The following is a 20,819-nucleotide window of genomic DNA, read 5'->3' on the forward strand; positions in this document are numbered from 1 at the left end:
CTTATACTGGTCTAAAAAGCAAATATTGCACAGATGATTCTGCAGCTATGCTAACATGTTCAAGAATATCCTCACATCTCTTTTCTTGCATTCCTTTTTGTATTATTAAATAATATTTCATTTTCTCAAATTCAAGTTTTCGTATTGTCATTGAATTCAGCCAATACAATTTAGTTATTACAATAATTTATATTGAATTATCGATCACTTAAAAAATATTTTATTTTAAAAATATCAATTGATAAAATTAAAAATATTAATTATCTTTCAAAAAAGGTAATATATATATATATATACACACACAAAGAAATAAAAGTCAACAACTACACTTTTTAATTCATAATTAAGGTAATGTAAATCATAATTACATTTTAATTCTTCTAATAAAGAAAGATAATTTAGTTAAGAAATTGATAATTTTATTTAAAATATGTATTACCTTTAAAAGATAAAAAAATTCAAAATAGAGAAAATAATGTATTAGTAATTTGGAAATAAACAAATAAATAATTTAGTTATAATAATAAATAGAAAGTTAGACAAGCATGAAGCATGAATCTGAACATTGAAAGAAAACAAAAAGACCACGTTTGTCTGGTCCGGAATTTGACCATTTCGTTGGATATTCCACTAAAAAAATGGGAACGAGATTAACAAAATCTCCTAATACTACCATTTCTCCATAAAACCCCTCCGATTTCTCCGTTAGCATAACTCCTCGCTTCTCATATTGTCCTATGATTCTCTCTACCTAATGGGTTCCGAAGCGAAAGACACGCAAATTCAGAATCCAACTGAAACAGAAAACCCCAACGACAAACTTAATACCGTTTCACTTTCACCCGAAAATCACGCTAACGGCTATCAACCCGTTACTACCAACAACCATATTACTACTACTTACCCTTATGGCGGTGACCGTACCTTAAGTCACAGCCAAGTAGCGTTAGTACAGCCTCATTCACTTCTCCCCACGCCCATGCCGCCGCAGATTATGAAACCCAACACAAACGGCCACGTTCCGTCCACCTTCCCCGTCGCCGGCACCATGCCAGCCATCGGAAGCTTTCTCCGGCAGCGGAGCAGCGACCTCTCGGCGGCGATCGCGAAGCGCGTCTCGTCGTTCCGGCAGTCCGTGGAAGAAAACGACGAGTCGTATAGAGAGGGGAATCGCGAAGTGACGGAGTTCAACCTGTCTGGAGTCAAGGTCGAGGTGAAGCTGAAACAGGAGGAGGAACCGGCGATGAAAGGACGAATTAGCTTCTTCTCGAGGTCCGGTTGCAGGGACTGCACGGCGGTGCGGAGATTCTTCCAAGAGAAAGGGCTTAGGTTCGTGGAGATCAACGTCGACGTGTTCGGCGAGAGAGAGATGGAGCTACGAGAGAGAACAGGAACCGTTTCGGTGCCGCAGATTTTCTTCAACGAGAAGCTGATCGGAGGATTGGTGGCGCTGAACTCGCTGCGGAACAGCGGCGAGTTTGACCGGAGGGTGGCGGAGATGGTCGCCGAGACTGTTCCCGGCGGCGATGCGCCTATGCCGCCGGCGTACGGATTCGATTATGTGATTGACGATGGGATTGACGAGATGGTTGGGGTGGTTAGGGTTTTGCGGCAGAGATTACCGATACAGGACCGGTTGAAGAGGATGAAGATGGTTAAGAACTGCTTCGAAGGGAACGAGTTGGTGGAGATTCTGATTCAGCACTTCCATTGCGCGCGTAACGAGGTACGCTTCGTATACCGTATGTCTACGTGTTATTTTCCCGTTTGTTTCATTGGTAGTAGTATAATCACCGTATACGCGTGCCGAGTACGAGTCATAATTGTAAGAGGCATAATATTTGTGTTCCGAATGGCGTAGCGTAGGATCTGATTAATTGCAAGAGTAATAATATTTGTGATATCACTGCTATTACTTTCAAAATTATTGAGATTTGAAATGATTAGTAACTGAGGTATGGGCAGAGAAGGAAGTGGGATTTTGCTGCATTTAATTTTCACTCATTTAAGAATGGGGGTTTTGATTGTTTTCTGGATATGGCGAAGAAACATGAGTTGTAATAATGACACACATGGGCGTATGATCATAACAAGCCTCGTGTCTTGGAAACTCATTATTTATTTCGTTTTCAAATTTATGAGGGCTATGTGTAAATCTCGAATAATTTTATTTTTTTTATGTCTATGATTTTTTAAATTATTAAATAAAAAACTGTTTCAAAAATATTTTTAAGATAATAGATGTGTATATTTTTATTTAATATTTACTTTATAAAATATTTAAAATAATCTTATACAGAAGATATAGTAAAATTCATAAATATATTTTTCTTGAAACGGGGCCGTGATAGGAAAGTTTGAAACAGCTCTACGGCCAATGTTTAGGCTAAGATAAGAGGGGGAGGGAGGGTGATTTAAACTTAGATTAATAAGTTGGCATAACTTAAATGTTTTAAACTGTTAAATTGATTTTGATTTTATATTTACTAAAATGGATTCGCTTTTTTTTTTATGTATAATTAGTATAAAAATTATAGGTTGTTATTTTTATACTGTCAAATTTATTCAAAAAAATTGAAGATAATCAAATTTAAAATTATCACTAAATTTGGTAATATTGTATGTAGATTAGCGTCTGTTAACAGGGCGCCATGGTAAGGGCAATATGGCCCAAAGGCGCAAGTTTCCATGAGTCTATATTATAAAACTAGTCACCTAAATTGAGAGACTACAGTGAATTGCTCTACATTTTTATGTTTTGAATTTTTCAATCCTATGTTTTTTTTTTTCCTTTTTAATTTTTCCTCAGTTACTGTGTGGAATGTCTTTCTTATTAGAAAATACGTTGTGATATATCAGGGGACGTTTTATCATAGAATAAAATATTATCCGTTTCATCTGTGAATAAATCAAAAGAATAATTATTAGTTTCTTACAAAGTCATGCTTAGCTCGTTCGGCACGGCATTTTGGTAACCAGCCACTTGGGTTGCGTAGATTTCTTAGTGGACTTTTTTCGTTGATAAATAAATAAAATATTCAGCGGCTTCTAATTCATATGGAGTAGTGCATCTAAACTAATAATAACCTGATTAATCAAACACGGAAGGCAAACTACTTAGGATTGGTGCAGTGATCAGCTAATATTTTCTCTAGTCTACTTTATAAGAAATAAATAAATAATTTATTAAAAATAATAAAAAATAGTTATATGTTATAAATTTATATTATATTTTATAAATATTTATAATAGTAAATGATTAAATTAATGACTTTTATATTAAATAAATGAATATATTCATTTATATGAATAATAAATCAATATTTTGATAATATATATTTTACAATAAATAAGGATATAAAAAAGAATTAAAATAAATCTTTATTTTTTTAATTTAAAATAAATTTAAAAATATTAATAGATATTTTTTTAATAAATAAAATCGGAAGAACGTGAATTTTAGTTTCTGAATATGATATATTTTATGTCCTACTTTCAAACAGTTATCCCTACTTTTGTTTGTGACTGTGTTTCCCTAAAGCTAATATGCTTTGCATTCCAAAACTAATATTTAGGCTGTTGAGATCGGAAAACAGTTGTCCAGGAGGCACTTCATCCATCATGTTTTTGGGTAAGAAAAGAGCTTTTCCAAGTAAAACTAGACACTTTTCTATATGAATCACAGTATTTTGGTAATTTTCTAACTGGCATTGGCAACTTTCTTCTGCAGGGAAAATGAATTTGAGGAGGGAAATCATTTATATCGTTTCCTTGAGCATGAACCTTTTATCCCCAGATGCTTTAACTTTCGTGGTAACACGAATGACAGTGAACCAAAGACTGCAGCTGCAATATTCGCTAGGCTTACCAAGATTATGTCTGCCATTCTTGAGTCTTACGCTTCTGATGATAGGGAACATGTTGATTATGAGGCCATTAGCAAAAGTGAGGAATTTCGTAGGTATGGTAATACTTAAGTAATGTTCTTAAGTTTCAAATGTGAATGCAAATGTTTGGTGAAGTCTGCAATGCCTATTATTCAGTTTTTCCACTATTTGGGGTGGCTCCCGTGTGCTCTAGCCACCATCTTTAGTTTACCAAGTTTTTTTCCCCTTAATTAATATCTGATTATTGACTAGACTTATTATCTTACTGTTTCACTTCGAATTGCAGGTATGTAAATATGACTCAGGATCTGCAGCGAGTGAATCTCTTGGAACTATCAGAAAACGAGAAGCTTGCTTTCTTCTTAAATCTGTATAATGCTATGGTCATCCATGCTTTTATTAGTGTAGGGTGTCCAGAAGGTGTAATTGATAGGAGATCCTTCTTCAATGATTTCCAGTATTTGATTGGAGGGCATCCTTATTCTCTTAATATTATCAAAAATGGGATCCTAAGATGCAACCGGAGGTCACCATATTCCTTAGTGAAGCCCCTTAGCACAGGAGACAACCGTTTAGAGGTAAATAATATTTTTCAGTTTTCAATTTTGGAGACAGCCACGTAATATCAATGACAGAAATAACATAATCTTCACGTTTGAGGTATATAATATACGCAGAGTCAGCCCCTACATGAAATTAAAACCGTTGCTGTGTTTATATGCATTATGCTTTTTATGGTTTTAAAAAACATTCTTGTTTATTTTTCTCCAAGTTGTAGATGAATTTTTGTGTTTTACTTTTTCAAAAGTCATTTTATTATACTAGCACTAAATTTCTATATCCTATGGCAATAATAACCTGTTCCTGACAAATTGCAGGTTGCTCTAGTCAAGTTTAATCCGTTATTACACTTCGGACTTTGTAATGGTACAAAGTCTAGCCCAAAGGTGAGGTTCTTCTCACCCCATAGAGTTGTAGATGAATTAAGGGGAGCTGCAAGAGAGTTCTTTGAGAATGATGGAATTGAAGTGGACCTGGAGAAGAGAACCGTTCATCTAACTCGGATTTTCAATTGGTAAGCACTAAGCAGTTCGAGCTTTTCTGCAGCCTTGGTTCTGACTTGTATAATATTCTAGCTCCCTTATGACTTTTCTTTCTTTGGCAGGTTTAGTGGGGATTTTGGACAAGAGAAAGACATACTAAGGTGGATAATTAATTACTTGGATCCAAATAAAGCAGGTCTCTTGACACATCTTTTGGGAGATAATGGACCGGTTTATATCTCTTACCAGACTTTTGATTGGTCAATAAATTCTTGAGATTCAGCCACTGAATATACGGAATGTTTATTGGACGTGTCTTATTCCAACCAAAGGAGAGATTTTAAGTGATGCGATACCAAAGCAGATAATTCGTAGATGTAATATCATTTTCGCACGCCTCATGTGCCAGACCTGTTATATGCAGAAACTCTAGATCGTATAGTTAAGATTAAGATTTTTTCTTTAGAAAGAAAAAAAGTTGGCTGTATTGATAAATACATTACAAAATCATAGGTAGGAACAGATTCTATAGAGGTTTGACTATGATGACGTTGCAAACCGCTTCGGAGTTGTGGAGCTGTCTTCCCCTGTAAATATCATTGAACTAATGGGGTGTTATGTCGGTTGCTACTATTTTATTATGCTATAGCAAAATTTATTGCGAGAATTTGTTTGTATTGAAGTGCATATTATTCTGTTTTTCACCCATTTTTCTTTCATTTGCCTCTTTCATAACATGGGGTTAATTCAATATTATGGCATAACATTTTTGGCTGTTGCTGCGAGGTATATCTATATCTCTGCCTGCACCAATTATAACTTAGTTGCGGTTGTTTTAAGATGCGTAAACTATTTTCCCAAAAGGAAAAGAAATTCGTGAGCATTTATATTCACAAAAAGTTACCCCTTTTTTTGCTGGATTTTTCATTTCAGTGGTGAGGAACCCTGGCAAATTCAAAAAAAAATTAAAGGGAGGAGTTAAAAGTGAATAAAATTTAACTTAGAAAATATGAACATAACATAATATAATATACTAGATTAAATTAAAATTAAAAAATATTAACAAATTAAATTACAATGGATAATTCATAAAATTTTTAAAAAATTATAAATTATTATAGAAATAAAAATGTTAAATTTATTTAATTCTTGTGGCATTTATTTGTATAAGAAGATTTATGAATATAAATAAAAATTACAAAATGTAATTAAAAATATTCAAAACGAATACATGTTTAACGTGAAAATATCGCGACATAACTAATGTTTAAAAGTATCTTTACTTTCTTATTCACTTTAGCGCATATATAATTATATTAATAATATAATATATTTTAAAAATCTTTATGTATAATTAAAAAGGGGTTTAGGAGGGGTTGAGGAGGGGTTGAGCCACTGTTAACTAGTATCTTCCGTATTAAATAAATAAATAATTTATCTATTTACATAATTAAAGGATGAATATCATGTAGCTTCAATATGTTTTAATTATTTTTAAATAAAATTTATTTTAAATTATTATCTACTTATTTTTTATTTTAATACTTAACTAATTTTTTTTAATTTTATATTTAATATTAACCTCTGCCAGTTAAATGATAATATAACTTATAATTTGTCATGTTGCTTTCAATATCTTTTCTCCACCTTATTTTTAAATTTTCTCGTCGTAAATTTACATTAGCATTTAATTAAGACTCAAGCACACGATATTTTAAAATTCAATTTTTTTATATTGGAATTTTAATTTTTTTTTAAAATAAAATATTGATATAAATTTATGATGTAAAAATTTAAAGATAAGAAAGAAGAAAAATATTAAAGATGACGTTTTAAAATTTGAACACGTAATGAAGAAAGTTAATATCAGATAAAAAATTAAAAAAATTAATTATTAAAATATTAATAAATAATAATTTAAAATAAATCCTATTTAAAAGCAGTTAAAATATATTTAAGTCATATCATATTAATATAAAATTTATAATAAATAAAAATATTTAACAATTAATATATTTAAAAATAGATATTTATCAAAATGAAAATATTAGTAACTATTTTTATAAACAAAATTAGATAAAATATTAACTTTGTTTTAAATGTTTATTTTGCTTTTTATTATTTAAATTGTATTAAAATAATAATTAATATAGACGAGCAGGGTAGTAAGGAAGGGGTATGGCATGGGCCAGGCCCAAATAATAAAAGAAAGACAGTGGAAATGAGTAGCACTTGGTGCAGGCAGCATTTGTTGGAAGAAGAGAGGAGAGGAGAGAAGAGGGGAGAGAGAGAGAGAGAGATGAGCGACGGAGGAAAGCGACAAGGTGGGAGAGGATTGGGTGGACCTCCGAGAGGACCTCCACCACCACCCTCTCGTCCTCCTCGCCTTGAACCTGTTGATCGCGAAAAGACTTGTCCCTTACTCCTTCGCGTCTTCACTAAGATTGGATCTCACCATTCCATGGAAGACTTCGCTGTTCGCGGCAAGGAGCCCAAGGACGAAGTCCAGATTTATACTTGGAAGGACGCCACTCTCCGCGAATTAACCGATCTTGTACCCTCTCTCGCTCTCTCTCTCCATCTCCTTATTTAGGGTTTAAACTCATTCTCAACCTCTAACTATTTAGGGTTTTTTTCAGGTCAAAGAAGTGGCTCCCGCTGCCAGAAGAAGAAACGCCAAGCTCTCCTTTGCTTTTGTCTTTCCTGATAAAAATGGTCGTTTCAAAGTTCAAGAGGTATATATATATATATGCTCTTCTCTTCTTTGCATATGGATATACTGTCACTCTCTGTGTTATTCATTCACATTGGGTTGTTTATTTTCATTTATTAAATAAAAAATGGCTCAATACCCTCTTCTCTTCTAGGGAGTAGAGACTTTCACCTCCGACTGCAAAAGAAAATCAGTCATCGTTGCTGTGCTTCCTTCACTTGTCCTTTCCCGAGCCTTAGTCCCCCTTCTCGGCATGCTATACCGTACCGACGCTGGCTCCATACCCTTAAGCTAGCAAAAGAAAAGGTTAAGACATCCTACTGGATACTTTACCCAATCTTTTGCTAAGGGGAGGAGAAGCAGAGGGAAGGGAAGCCCTCGCCCTAGCGGCCGGGGCTTTATAATACATTAGTGAAACCAATTAAATGGCTCTTAGCAAACACTTGTAAATTGTAATGTATGTGCAGAATCAGTTGTTTGTGAACTTATTTAAACATGTTTGTTTTTAGGTTGTTGATACCCATTTTGCAGAGTTTTGTGAACCTCATTTTTTGTTACTGTTTTCTTTGTCAACTCTCAGATTCTCAAATGTCTTTTTGTAGTAAATGTGTGCTTCTTTTTGTATACCCTCATTGGCGCCTTTTCCCTCAGATTACTGTTGCAGAGATATTCACCATTTTGATTTCAATCTTAACGTCACAACTCTTTAATGCCAAGAGATTTCCATATTTTCTAAAAGACTATTTAGTTCTTCCCTTCTCTTAGGGTATGTTTGGACAATGGAGTTGGAATTATAGTATTGAAATTCAATTCTAATTTTGTTAGAATTGTAGTTAGTTATTTTATCTTTGACTTATGCAAAGAATCACGGCATAGAATTAGAATTCTAAGTTCATTTACCATTCCATTGTTTAGATATAAAATCTAGAAATTGAAAATAAAATTGATTATAAATCGTTTATTAAAAATTTGTTTAGTGTACAAGTGATTGTATTATATGGGTTGGGGTGGGTTTGGGAGAAAATCATCCAAATCAATTAAATAGGGTTGGGGTTGGTTCAGGTTGATATTTGGGAAAATTTTATTTAACCTGTAATGAACCAATGTGGTAAAATCTGGGTTGGTTGAGTTGGTTCAAGTCAGTTAATCAAGTTGCATTAACAAATTAAAACAGAGGGTGGGGGTAGGGTATGGGTTTGAGGCGAGCTGGGTGGGGTGGGTTTGAAGTTTATGGTCCAGAAATTCAACTCAAACTAAACAGGCTTTATTATGTGTTACGTGATTTAGGTTTAAGCTTCAGGTCAATGCTTTGTTCATAGGTTTCTGAGAATCCATGCCCACCACTATCTCTAATTCTTAGATGTGGAATTGACTATTTTTAGGGTCTTTATCATGAATTTGAGATGACACAAGCTAACTTGTGCTCCATGGACTTGTCAGTTATCATAGAATTATGAGTCTAATTAAGAGAAGTTCCAAAAATTAATAATTAGGATTAATGGGGCCAATTCCAACTCCATCAATTCCAGACGATGAACAACCGTAAATAACTGACATTTGTTGTGAGTCACGGCTTTCTTTTCATGTTGAATCAGTCTCATATTTTGTATTTCATACTCGATTGCTTCATGTAGGTGGGTAAAACATTATCTTATGGAAACGGAAGATTAGATGATGGCAAGGCTTTAGCTGAACTTGGTTTTGAGGTAAAGAACCTGTTTTTCTTCTTGCGTTTTTACTTGATCACTTCACAAATTGTGTTGCTGACTTACTTCGTTAATGTGCAGATCGGTGATTACTTGGATGTGGCTATTTTGTAGGTTATTGAGGATGACATCACAACTTTTGTTATGTGTTTTAGCTGCTTGTGTGTGGCCTTGAAACACTAGGCCTAAAAGCCTATTTAGGAGTTAAAAGACTGTACTTACAGAAATGTTTAGCTGTTAATGTCACATGCTATAAAAATGATCCAATATCTTTGGTTGCAAAAATGATAGATTGACGACTTGATCAGGCAGAAGACCCATTTTTATTTTTTTCATTTTAAAATTTTATTAAAAATTAACAAAAATATAATGAAAATATGATATATTATTGATTTGTAATAAATGAATAAAAATATTTAAATAAAGATAAACTTGAAAAATAATGAAATGTTTTTTATTGCTATTGAATTGTTTTATATACTTTTTCTTTTGCAAATAGTGCATAAATTGCTAATACATTATATCTTTATTATATTTTTGTCAGTTGTTGAATAAATTTTTTAGTTTAAGAACGTAATTATAAGAATTAAATATTATTAATTAAAATTAGAGGGGTTAAATATATAGACACGCGCACACTAAAGTATGAACATTAGAAGTGTAATTAAATAAAAAATGTAAGAAAACAGATTAACTGAAGACAGTCTTTTGAGGACAGTTGATATATATATATATATATATGTATTATTGGTTAAATTTATTAAAAATTAAAGAAAAATGTTAATTTAAGAGAAAAATTGAAATCTAAATAATTTTTAATAAATTTTAACTTGTTAAAAAAAAAAGTGCAGTTAGGCATCCTATCACTATCGGCAGTCTGCTGAAATAGAAAATGGTTTGTAGGGAACGTTAGTCTGGCAATTAATACGAGTCATCTCATCATCAATTTTGGCGATATGGTTAGCAGTATGCCTCCGGCTCCCTCCTCATTTCTAATTTACTGTTAAAACTACTACGCACCTGTCATTTGTCTATAAATCAGATCTTATTTATTGTTCATCAAACGTCTTATTTCCTACACTGTATCATGTTTGATTTACTGTCCAATTACCATTACACGATAAATTAGTAATATCAAAAGCTCGGAGAAGGAACTCTAGCCCGCTCACAATGAGGTTCCTAATACCCCATTTTTTATGCCATTCAAACCCTTAAAAGCCTCAAAGCTCAACTCTTAACAATTCTAGTTACTCTAACCTTTCATTAAAAAACCTTTCACAATTTCTATCGTTATGTTGTGTTGCATACTAATATTCCTATGTCAGATGATCTCAACATATTGTCCCAAAGGTTTCTTTTAAGTCAGACAGACATTAGTTACTCAACTGGAATGGCTGATAAAACGAGCCCAACTGTCCACTACAATTGAGTCCCCAAAAGCATGCATTATACTTTTAGGTGGCTGTTCGGCACATTTTTACTTGGGTCATCTTCTTATTACATCTTTCAAAATTAGTTTAAATACTATTTGATTATACACGAGACTCGTATTTTTAACATTTTTAGATTACAAAAATTTATAAATGAATGTTGTTATGCACCAATATTTGAGATATGAAATCTTATGATAAGAATGATGGGAAAATAAATGTTGATTATAACACGATATGATAGAATAGATAAGTAGTGATAGTGAATATAAAAATGTTAAAAATAATATTTATATAAAAATAAATTAAGACATGAAGTTGATAATAAAAAAGTATCAAGTAGAATATGAGATTTATTTAAAAAATTTAGAATACTTCTTAAAAAATGATAAAAAAATATTAGTTGATATTAATATAAAAATATCATTACAATAATAAAGACAAAATTATAAAAAAAAATATTTTATATAAGAATTATAAGATAAGACAATTTAAACATAATACGTTAGATAATCGTTTATCATATAATAGAAGGAGATAACATCCTTAAAATATATCATAACAAAAGAGATAAAATTAAAAATAAATTTTTTATATGAATTAATATATAGTTTTTTTTATCAATAAAACTAAATTATAAAAAAAAATTATATAAAAACAAAAGCATTATTTAAAACAAAAAAATTAATCTCTTGTGTTAATTTGTGTCATAACAATTTTATCTCATATTTAAATATTTTTTTAACTTTTATACAAAACACAAATTTTTATAATAATCTTTATACATATCATAGTATTCATTTTTGTTCTTACATAAAAAAAAAATGTGTTACATGTTAAGTTCACAATAAAAATAATGTAATAAAATAAATAAAAGACTGATGGTAAAATAAAATTTATCATAAAAACAAGTTATAGTAATTTATGATAAATTTTAAAAAGCGTTTCTTAACTCTAATTAATATCATTATATCTTAGTAAAATAGTAAAATAAAATTATTATAAGATAATTTTAGAAAAAAATTATAATTTTATTATTAGTAATAAAAGTATCACACTATTTCTATATAATTTTTTTAATATTTAAAAAAATAAAGAAAATAAAACAGAAAACAACCAAAACAACACGAACATATCGGTTTTTTTTTTTTCTTCAAAGCTCGTGTTGTTTGTCTAACGACCCTTCTAAAGCTTATCAAAATAAGGAAAGAAACCCGGAAGAAGATAATTTGAAGAAATGACGTGATTATCAGGACACGATAACGACGTCGTTTCCACCATCGGCGCCGTTATCTGATTATGAAACCCCAACAACGAAGATTAGAATATCATAAATAATTGCCTCGCATGATTGACAGCCAAGAAAATAAGAAAGAAAGCGATAGAAAGAGCGAGAAAACAGTAAGCACGAGAAAAAGAAAATCCCAAGCAGAAGAGAGAGAATGTTATCATCACCTTCTCTCTCTCTCTCTCTAACTTTCTTCCTTCATCTCACTGTCGCACACGGACTTAACGCATTGATTTCTCTCTCTATCACACGCTCCCACACATTGGTGTTTGTGTCGGTTTGAAACTTCGAATCACGGACTCTCACGCGCACAGTGTTCTTAGTCCACTCTGTTGGTCACGGATTTCGACTAGCATTGCGTCTTAAACCCTCACTGGAACAGTGGAACTAGATCGTAGTTCGATCTATCTCACTCTCACTCTCACTCTCTGAATGCTGCTTTCTCACTCTAGGTTTTGAAGGTTTCTTTTCGCTTTTCGATCCGCAATGGCGCCAAAGCGAGGGTTTTCCTTCGCTAAGAACAGAGGCAAAGGGTCGTGTTTCCCTGTTTTCGGTTTCGTTCTCCTCTGCGTTCTTGCGCCAGTGGTTTTCTTCCTCGGTCGGGGGCTTTACCCTGCGGGTTACTCTCTCTCTCTCTCTCCGTGTTTTTTTTTCTCTATTTATTTGCATTTCAAGCATTTATAGATCTCAGTAATGAGTATTGTTAGTTAATTTAGTGTTTGAGAATGGTTTTTTGTTAGCATTTGTTTTTAATTTTTGGTTTAATTGAATTGGGGAAGTACTTTGAGTAGTTGTAGGGTAGAGTCCCTAGTTAGAAGCAGAGGAGTTTCTGAAAGTGTATTTGTGATTGCTTGTTTTTAATTAATTGCTTTGGGGGGCAATTTGATGATAGAAGGGTGTTTGTTTTGGTGTTTTTGTATGGTAGTGGAAAGGTGGCCTAGTTTTCCGGGATTCGTGAGCTTGACTAGTTTTTTGTGTGGTGTCACTGACGTCACTGTTTTGACTCTGGTTTGAAGGTTCTCTCAAGTTTTGTCTTATTCTTGTCCTTCCCTTTTATTCCAAAATTAGTCCTTTGTAATTTGAGATGTGATGTGATCTATTTTATGTTTTGTTTGGTTTGGCATCTGTGGATTAGGGACTTGGGAGTGTGGTGATAGTTGATGTGGCGGTTGTGCAAATTTTTTTAGTTGCTAGTAGGTGATAGCGTGTGTTGTAAAATGGTGATTGTTCCTCCCGCTAAATTATGCTCGGAATTTTTTTAAATACAGTTGTGTGAAGTTCACTTGATGGAGATTGCAGGCTCCAGTGATCATCAGATGAGAACACTGCAAAAATAGGTATGGCAAGGTTTGAGTTGGTAGCAGTGTGCGCTTGGCATTAGTGCTGGGTACTTTTAACTAGTAGTATTTTTTTATAAGAAAAGCAGCAAAGGCACCTATTGTATGGAAATTTATGGTGAATCTACTTTGCACTTTCTTTAGAGATCCAAGGGCTTTGTGACTGTATGAGAAAAGTGATTCAACCTTGGAGTAACAGTGAAAAACGAAATACTTGTAGGCTTGTAGCTATGGCTAATTTAGAAGAGGAAATTGATGAGTCTCTGGCTGGATTGTTTAAGGAAGCATTATTTCTGATAAGGATGAAGTTGCTTCTTGTTTAAGGAAGCATTAATTGGTATTAGTGTTTTTCACTGTGTCTCTTAGCTGCAAATGAGTAACATGGGTGGTGACACCAACATTGTAGTGTTTGCCTAAGACTAGTCAAAGGGTTGGTGCACAGCCAGCCCACATGGGTGCCAGGGCTGTAAATTGTGATGGAATGTTAAGATTGAATTACAAGTTATCAGACTTGAGTCTCACTTGTAGTGTGGTTCTTGTAAGCATGATAGTCAAAATCGAGTTATGATCATAAAATGCAGGATCGTAACTTGATTTTAAGATCCTTCAAATTCAAATATGTGAATGTGTATGTGTGTGTGTGTATATATATATATATCAGAAATAAGAAAAACAATCTTTAAATGTCTACAAAAACTTAATTAAACTTAAATTGAAAATCTATAATAAATCATATGTAACTTCTAAGTCCCAAAATAATGGATTAAGCTGAAGTGGTAAAAACTCTGAATACAGCACATCGAGCTTTTGACTGGTGATTTCAAAAGATGAATTTTTTAGGGATAGGAACAGGTGATATCAATCCTCAAAGGCCACACTTTGAGTAATGAAAGGGAAGTGAAGATGGAGGGGAAAATCATTCCTATGACTAGTGCAAGGGTAGAACGAAGGCTCTGTATTTGATTTTGGCAGTTCAGTCAACCTGCCACTACCACCTAAGCCACCTGTCCTGGATTCAGCTAGGGAGACAGATGGGTCATCAGCAGGGATGATAGCCAAGTCTGCACTGCCAGATCCAACTCTTTGAGATGGAGCTTGTGCCCATAATTCCTTTTGCACTGACTATATTGCATTTGGAGACACTTCAGAACTTGGGAATTTGATTAAGGCTTTTGGGCAGGAATTGCAGAAGTGCTTTGAATTAGAGTTGGAGCTGACCTTTGAAGGATAATCTAGACTGCTGTCTTCAGTGATGGCTTTCAGTTTACTGCTGGCAAAATATATTTCTATGTAATGCTTTTTGTTTCTTTTTGTTATTGGAATTGTAGAAAGCCAATATTTGTTGGTCCTTATGTTTCAAGCAGTGGGACACTTCAGCTTGGGGATAAGGTGAAACTTTTGGGGAGAGTGTTGTCAGGAGACCCCTTATTGTTAGTAAGTTAGTTTTAATTAGAGAGAGGAATAATAGAGTGTTAATAATAGGGAGGGAAAGAAGAGATAGAGTCTTTTGTTTGAGTTGAAATTGGGTGGGAAAGTTCGAGTCTCTTGAATATCTGGAGTGTAGACAGGATATTCATTTCTATTGTACATTTGTGATCTCTGGGCCTTGTATCACATTGATGTGGGTCTGTCTAGTCCGAGGGCATTCTTTCTGACTCATTCTGTACTAATCTATTTCTTTCTCTAAGAATTCTCTGAGGGTTTTCATTCCTATGGTGTCACAATTTATGGGATATTATTATTGAGAAGCTTTTCTTGTTTTGAACACTATTCTCTCAGGATTGATGAAGTTGTTAGTTTATTATTGTAAGTAGAAGCATTTGTTCCTTTAACTGAACCAAATGTGTCATATTTTATTCTGTTAGAGACTCATATCTACATTTTTTCTTTTGGGTTTTATGAGTTTACAGGCATTTAAGTTTATTTATTTTTATTCTAAATCTTCTAGATATTCCTCAATCACCCAATTTTTAATTCTTTTAACATCAGACTCAACATCTGAAGATGTTAGTTTTCCACAAGTTCTAGCAATTTTTATTAATTCATATAAATAAATGTTCAAGTATTTTAAATATTTTATTTTTATTACTCTGTCCTACTCATGTCCTAAATTTTAAAAAAAAATTGTTTTTCCCTGTATCTGATCTATCTGTATTGATTGTTTGTGGATAAGAAAAATAAATTTTATTAGCATGCTTCATTTATCTTCTCTCCTTCCTTGTGCCTGAATTATTTCAATACATGGTGCAGATCAAGACTACATTTCAGATATTCCAAGTAAACAGGTATCCTGTTTTATGCATTATTGCTGTGTTGATACTTGGTAGAGGCTCTGGTTTTTTTTTTATTTTTTGGGTCTTTCTTAAAACCAAGTTGTGGACTGATACAGGTTACCAAATCTAGAGAATGGCAGACATTGCAGGACCTTAAATCACTTTTTTCAAAAGAGGTAAGAACAGGCTTATAAAGTTTTGGGCCTTCATCCTTATGTAACATTATTTTTCGTGTATGAGTATTTCTTGGTTTTCTGATAAATATTATATTTTAGGTTCTTGATATTGTTGTATCCAGCACAAATGATATGGGGCCTTTGAGTCTTGACAATTTCAGAAAAAATTTGTCTGCTTCATGGAGGGTTGTTGGATTAGAAACTTCAAATACTAGATATGAGGTTTGGAAGGATGTGCTTCTGCATGGAACTTTAAATTCCAAACTAAAAAAACGAGATATTTTTATTTTATTGCTTCTAAATGTTATCTGTGTTTTAATTTTTTTTAATTAAAGCTAAACCAACCAACAACACATGTTAGACAAGAAAAGGCAAAGGTGAAGGAAGGCAGATCTTCAGGTGGTATCATACGCTCATTTAATATGCCAATGTTGCTTAATTTACTTTCTAATTCTTTTATTTACTTGTTAGTGCAGATGGTCTTGCCCGGTGGACTGATAGTCCTACACATCAATCCCGAAGGGTGAGCATCATTCTTTCTTATTTACACTTAGCTTGTTTGGATACATGTTAGGTTAGTGTAACTGCACTGTGAATATGTTCTCTACCTGATTTTTGTCTCTGTCTTTCATTTCAATAAAGGCGAAAGTATTTTTCCTACCTTGAATGGCCTAAATATTTGTGTGGCAAGAAATAACATTTTGTTAGAGCACATCGACACATGTTGGAATTTTATAATTTTGTTCTCACTCAATACTATTTTAAAATATTTATTCTATTTTTGTAAATTTACTGTGAATTTTTTTTACAGCACTGGTGCTGTTCCAACTTTTTCCATTATGGAAAAAGTTAGAAAAGATGATAGAAACTTGTCTTTGGTAGTTTTGATACGTGGAAAAGACCTATAAAAGCATCAATAAGGACAGTAGATCAAATGGAGGGTATTCCAATCACTAGATGCAGGGGGACTGAGAAAAGATGTAGGTGAAATCGTTAAGAGGATTTATAGGTCAATATTTTGTCTATAGATATGATTTACAGCAGAACATTACAATGTTATCTGATTCATGTAGTCAATCTCGTGTTGTGGGAAAAGGCTTGCTTGTTGTTTGTGTGAAAAGCAAACACATTCTAAGTAAATTTCTTGTACCAAACGTGTAACAATATTCTGTTTGAAAAATATATTTTGATTTGGAGTGATTTTTTTCATGGGAAAAAAATGAAAAAAAAAAACTTCCTTCATGTCTTGATAATTATTTTCTGCAGCACTTAATAGAGAAAAGGCGGGAAAAGCGTGCTGCTGAGTTGGTAAAACTGGATGATGAAGGGATTGTAAAACTTGAAAATGCAGCTATTGAACGCTCAAAATCTGTTGAGTCAGCCGTTCTTGGCAAATACAGCATTTGGAGGAAAGAAATTGAAAATGAAAATGCTGATTCTACTGTTCGGTTGATGCGGGACCAGATCATTATGGCTAGAGTATATTTAAGTATTGCAAAGATGAAGAACAAGCTTGAACTGTACCAAGAACTATATTCTCGGCTCAAAGAGAGTCAACGCGCTTTGGGTGATACAATTTCCGATGCGGATCTACATCAAAGGTTTGGAAACTCTGTAATTTTATTTAAAATGTATATTAATCCAAATTTGTATGCCTTCATCTGAATTGGCTGACCTAACTAGTTGAGTGTTTAATTATCACTAGTGCACATGGAAAAATAAAGGCTATGGGGCAAGTTTTGTCAAAAGCAAGAGAGCAATTGTATGACTGCAAGCTGGTCACTGGAAAACTGAGAGCAATGCTACAAACAGCTGATGAGCAAGTTAGGAACTTCAAGAAACAGAGCACATTCCTCAGTCAGTTGGCTGCCAAGACCATACCAAATGGAATCCATTGCTTATCTATGCGCCTTACCATAGATTACTACCTCCTTCCTCCTGAAAAGAGAAAGTTCCCTAGGAGTGAGAATTTGGAGAATCCCAGTCTTTATCATTATGCACTGTTTTCAGACAATGTCTTGGCTGCATCTGTTGTTGTCAACTCAACTATTACAAATGCAAAGGTGACTTGGGCTATCTTTTTTACCATACCAGTATTTATGTGCATGTCCTTCATCTGCATTATTTCCTTTTATTGAAGGAAAATAATTTAGTGCCTGGACCAAAGGACCATCATATCTAATATCTTGCATGTGCAGTACATATATGATTTAATAAATTATATTATTAAACCCAGCCATCATTATCTTTATGTTATTACTTACATTTCAGGATCCTTCAAATCATGTTTTTCACCTTGTTACTGATAAACTGAATTTTGGAGCCATGAACATGTGGTTTCTTTTGAACCCTCCTGGAAAAGCTACAATCCATGTTGAAAATGTTGATGATTTTAAGTGGTTGAATTCATCATACTGTCCAGTCTTGCGGCAACTTGAATCTGCTACAATGAAAGAGTATTATTTTAAGGCTGGCCATCCAACCATACTTTCTTCTAGTGCCTCCAATCTGAAGTATAGAAATCCAAAATATCTCTCCATGCTCAACCATCTGAGATTCTATCTTCCGCAAGTTTATCCAAAATTGGATAAAATCTTATTTCTTGATGATGACATTGTTGTTCAGAAGGATTTGACTGGATTATGGGCTGTGGATCTAAATGGAAAAGTAAATGGTGCAGTTGAAACTTGTGGTGAGAGCTTTCATCGATTTGACAAATATCTTAACTTCTCAAATCCTCATATTGCAAGAAATTTTGATCCAAATGCTTGTGGTTGGGCATACGGGATGAACATATTTGATCTGAGGGAGTGGAAAAAGAAGGACATCACTGGCATATATCACAAGTGGCAGAATATGGTAAGCAGTTGAATATATTGTTTTACATAATGGGTCTATTGTCACACGAATAGATGGGTACGTGCATTTTTACTCACAATTTTTTCTGTCTGATTCTAGAATGAAGATAGGGTGCTGTGGAAGCTGGGGACATTACCTCCAGGGCTAATGACATTCTATGGGCTGACACATCCGCTAAATAAATCATGGCATGTACTTGGTTTGGGTTATAATCCAAGTGTGGATCGATCAGAGATTGAGAACGCAGCCGTTGTACATTACAACGGTAATATGAAGCCATGGTTAGAAATTGCCATGACAAAGTATCGGTCTTACTGGACCAAATATGTCAAGTACAATCATCCCTATCTTCGTAACTGTAAGTTAAAGGAATAGTCCTGATAATTGGTTCCTAATTACAGAGAAGAATTCTCTCTATTTTCTCCAGCCTTCCCCACTTTCTTTCACCTTTCTGGCTGGGCTATTTCCACTACAGTGAAGCTAGAATGATGATCAATGTCTTATAAGGGATAGGGTCAGCGCATGTTCTATATCTGCCCACTACATTATCTCTTTCCCACATTGATTTTTGCTTTCAATTCATTTAATTTGTTTACACCACTCTCACCAAATTGAAACAAGATACAGAAGTAGTAACCTTGTTTACCATAAAAAAAAACTCATTGTACAATACTCTGATGCTCAGACTGGACTAGAAATTAAATATCATATTTCTGTATTCTTTGTAAAGTAACTTGCCTGTTCAGTTTTCAGAGCTTAGTTGTTATTGCATATACTGATCTTTCATCTCTCAAATCATGAAATTTAAAGAATGATTTTTGTCTGTTTATTTTTTATTGGTATTTTCATTCGTTTTACTTTTGCACTAGTTGTGATGTGAAACTTGTCCGGCGAGAGTTTGGCATTTTGCTGATTTCTAGGATAATGTAATCGTTGTTATTGTTGCGTGTCGGTATTTACTTATTATGTGTATGCATTCTTTGGCCAATAAAGGAAAGGATTTTGTTGCATGTCTTGTAGGCATCATGTCATTAACTTGTCTTATTATTAAATTATTGTTGAGATATTGCCATACGCAGTGCAATGCAGCAACATGATGTTTATATAAGCAAAAAGACTTGCTTACGTGCTTGAGGTGTTATTTTCTAATTAAAAAAGAATGTAATATTTTTTTAATATGAGGTGGGGCAAAATTAGTATGTGTGAAAGATATTTGCTTGCGCTAAGATTAAGTTGTTGAATTTATTTTATTTAATAATTTGTGCAGATATTAAATCTAAAAATATTATGTAATTAAGAAAAGAGTAATGTTATTTTAATACTCAGTTTTGGTGTCTATACCAGACATTTTATATGACTATAACATAACTGCTTTTTAATTTGCATATAGTATTTGGTATAAACATATAAACTGCGGGTTAAAATAACTTTACTCTTAAAAATAATATTTTATTTTATGTATAATCTTATTTAAATGTATATTATTTTTATAATATAGTTAATGATTACAATCATATGTAGACAAATGTTTATCTATATTTTAATATGCACTAAGATGAATGGATTTTTAAGCCTAGAGAATCTTTAATATATTAATAATAAACGGATCAAATTGTAACAAACAAATAAGTGTGATAAAAGATTTTGTGCGATAAAAATTTATTAATAGTATTTAGAACGTGTTTAGACAAGTGTGTTACACACTTTTTTCTTCTTTGAGATGATAACTTTTAATTATATCATGACAGAGTTACGCAAAACTAAATTAAATTATTTATTCAATAATCATATTCATATATGAGCATAGTACTTTCACCTTTTTTTATTACATTAGCTCTCAATCTTTTTTCTTTTATGATATTTTGTTCACTCTCTTCTGCTCCATACACACAGGAAGCATTATTGTTATTCAAATGCATCTTAAATTACTCATGGTGTATTTATATTTGTGTTAAATTTACGCAAATGTAAATTCATTATAATACGAAAAGTTATAATTTTATGTTAGAATATAATTTAACATAATTTTATTGAGTTTTTAAACACACGTTAATATATCTTCAGATTCACGTTGAAAGACTTACAAATATTAATCAACCAAAAGTTA

The 20,819-nt window shown here is 32.9% G+C and overlaps 3 protein-coding genes across 7 annotated transcripts; all 3 read left to right on the forward strand.

Annotated features, from left to right (window-relative positions):
- Positions 1 to 665: 665 nt before the first annotated feature.
- LOC113850424 lies at positions 666 to 5,609 on the forward strand. Its single transcript, XM_027480971.1, has 6 exons — positions 666 to 1,726; positions 3,576 to 3,631; positions 3,731 to 3,961; positions 4,174 to 4,465; positions 4,766 to 4,962; positions 5,053 to 5,609. Exons 1-6 carry the CDS (start codon positions 755 to 757, stop codon positions 5,204 to 5,206), a joined length of 1,902 nt encoding a protein of 633 aa, XP_027336772.1. The 5' UTR covers positions 666 to 754; the 3' UTR covers positions 5,207 to 5,609.
- A 1,561-nt stretch (positions 5,610 to 7,170) lies between these two features.
- On the forward strand, positions 7,171 to 9,654 carry LOC113850470 (histone deacetylase complex subunit SAP18). 2 transcript variants are annotated; one of them, XM_027481028.1, is made up of 4 exons: positions 7,171 to 7,484; positions 7,570 to 7,665; positions 9,278 to 9,349; positions 9,431 to 9,654. In XM_027481028.1, the coding sequence occupies exons 1-4, from the start codon at positions 7,230 to 7,232 to the stop codon at positions 9,461 to 9,463; spliced, it is 456 nt and encodes a 151-aa protein (XP_027336829.1). In that variant the 5' UTR covers positions 7,171 to 7,229; the 3' UTR covers positions 9,464 to 9,654. The 2 variants fall into 2 exon arrangements, with proteins under 2 accessions (XP_027336829.1, XP_027336830.1); XM_027481029.1 differs by having other exon boundaries at positions 7,179 to 7,484; positions 7,570 to 7,656; positions 9,431 to 9,575.
- Positions 9,655 to 12,147: 2,493 nt separating this feature from the next.
- Positions 12,148 to 19,538, forward strand: LOC113849859 (polygalacturonate 4-alpha-galacturonosyltransferase-like). 4 transcript variants are annotated; one of them, XM_027480067.1, is made up of 11 exons: positions 12,309 to 12,665; positions 15,184 to 15,210; positions 15,655 to 15,689; positions 15,794 to 15,853; positions 15,953 to 16,075; positions 16,189 to 16,252; positions 16,330 to 16,376; positions 17,120 to 17,454; positions 17,559 to 17,916; positions 18,125 to 18,712; positions 18,812 to 19,437. In XM_027480067.1, the coding sequence occupies exons 1-11, from the start codon at positions 12,554 to 12,556 to the stop codon at positions 19,085 to 19,087; spliced, it is 2,025 nt and encodes a 674-aa protein (XP_027335868.1). In that variant the 5' UTR covers positions 12,309 to 12,553; the 3' UTR covers positions 19,088 to 19,437. The 4 variants fall into 4 exon arrangements, with proteins under 4 accessions (XP_027335870.1, XP_027335868.1, XP_027335869.1 ...); XM_027480069.1 differs by lacking the exon at positions 15,184 to 15,210 and having other exon boundaries at positions 12,148 to 12,686; positions 18,812 to 19,538; XM_027480068.1 differs by lacking the exon at positions 15,184 to 15,210 and having other exon boundaries at positions 12,309 to 12,686; positions 16,189 to 16,255; positions 18,812 to 19,398.
- The last annotated feature ends 1,281 nt before the right edge of the window (positions 19,539 to 20,819 follow it).

Source organism: Abrus precatorius, unplaced genomic scaffold (genome assembly GCF_003935025.1).
Source record: "Abrus precatorius isolate BTA unplaced genomic scaffold, Abrus_2018 Scaffold9, whole genome shotgun sequence".
In the NCBI taxonomy this organism is placed as follows: domain Eukaryota; kingdom Viridiplantae; phylum Streptophyta; class Magnoliopsida; order Fabales; family Fabaceae; genus Abrus; species Abrus precatorius.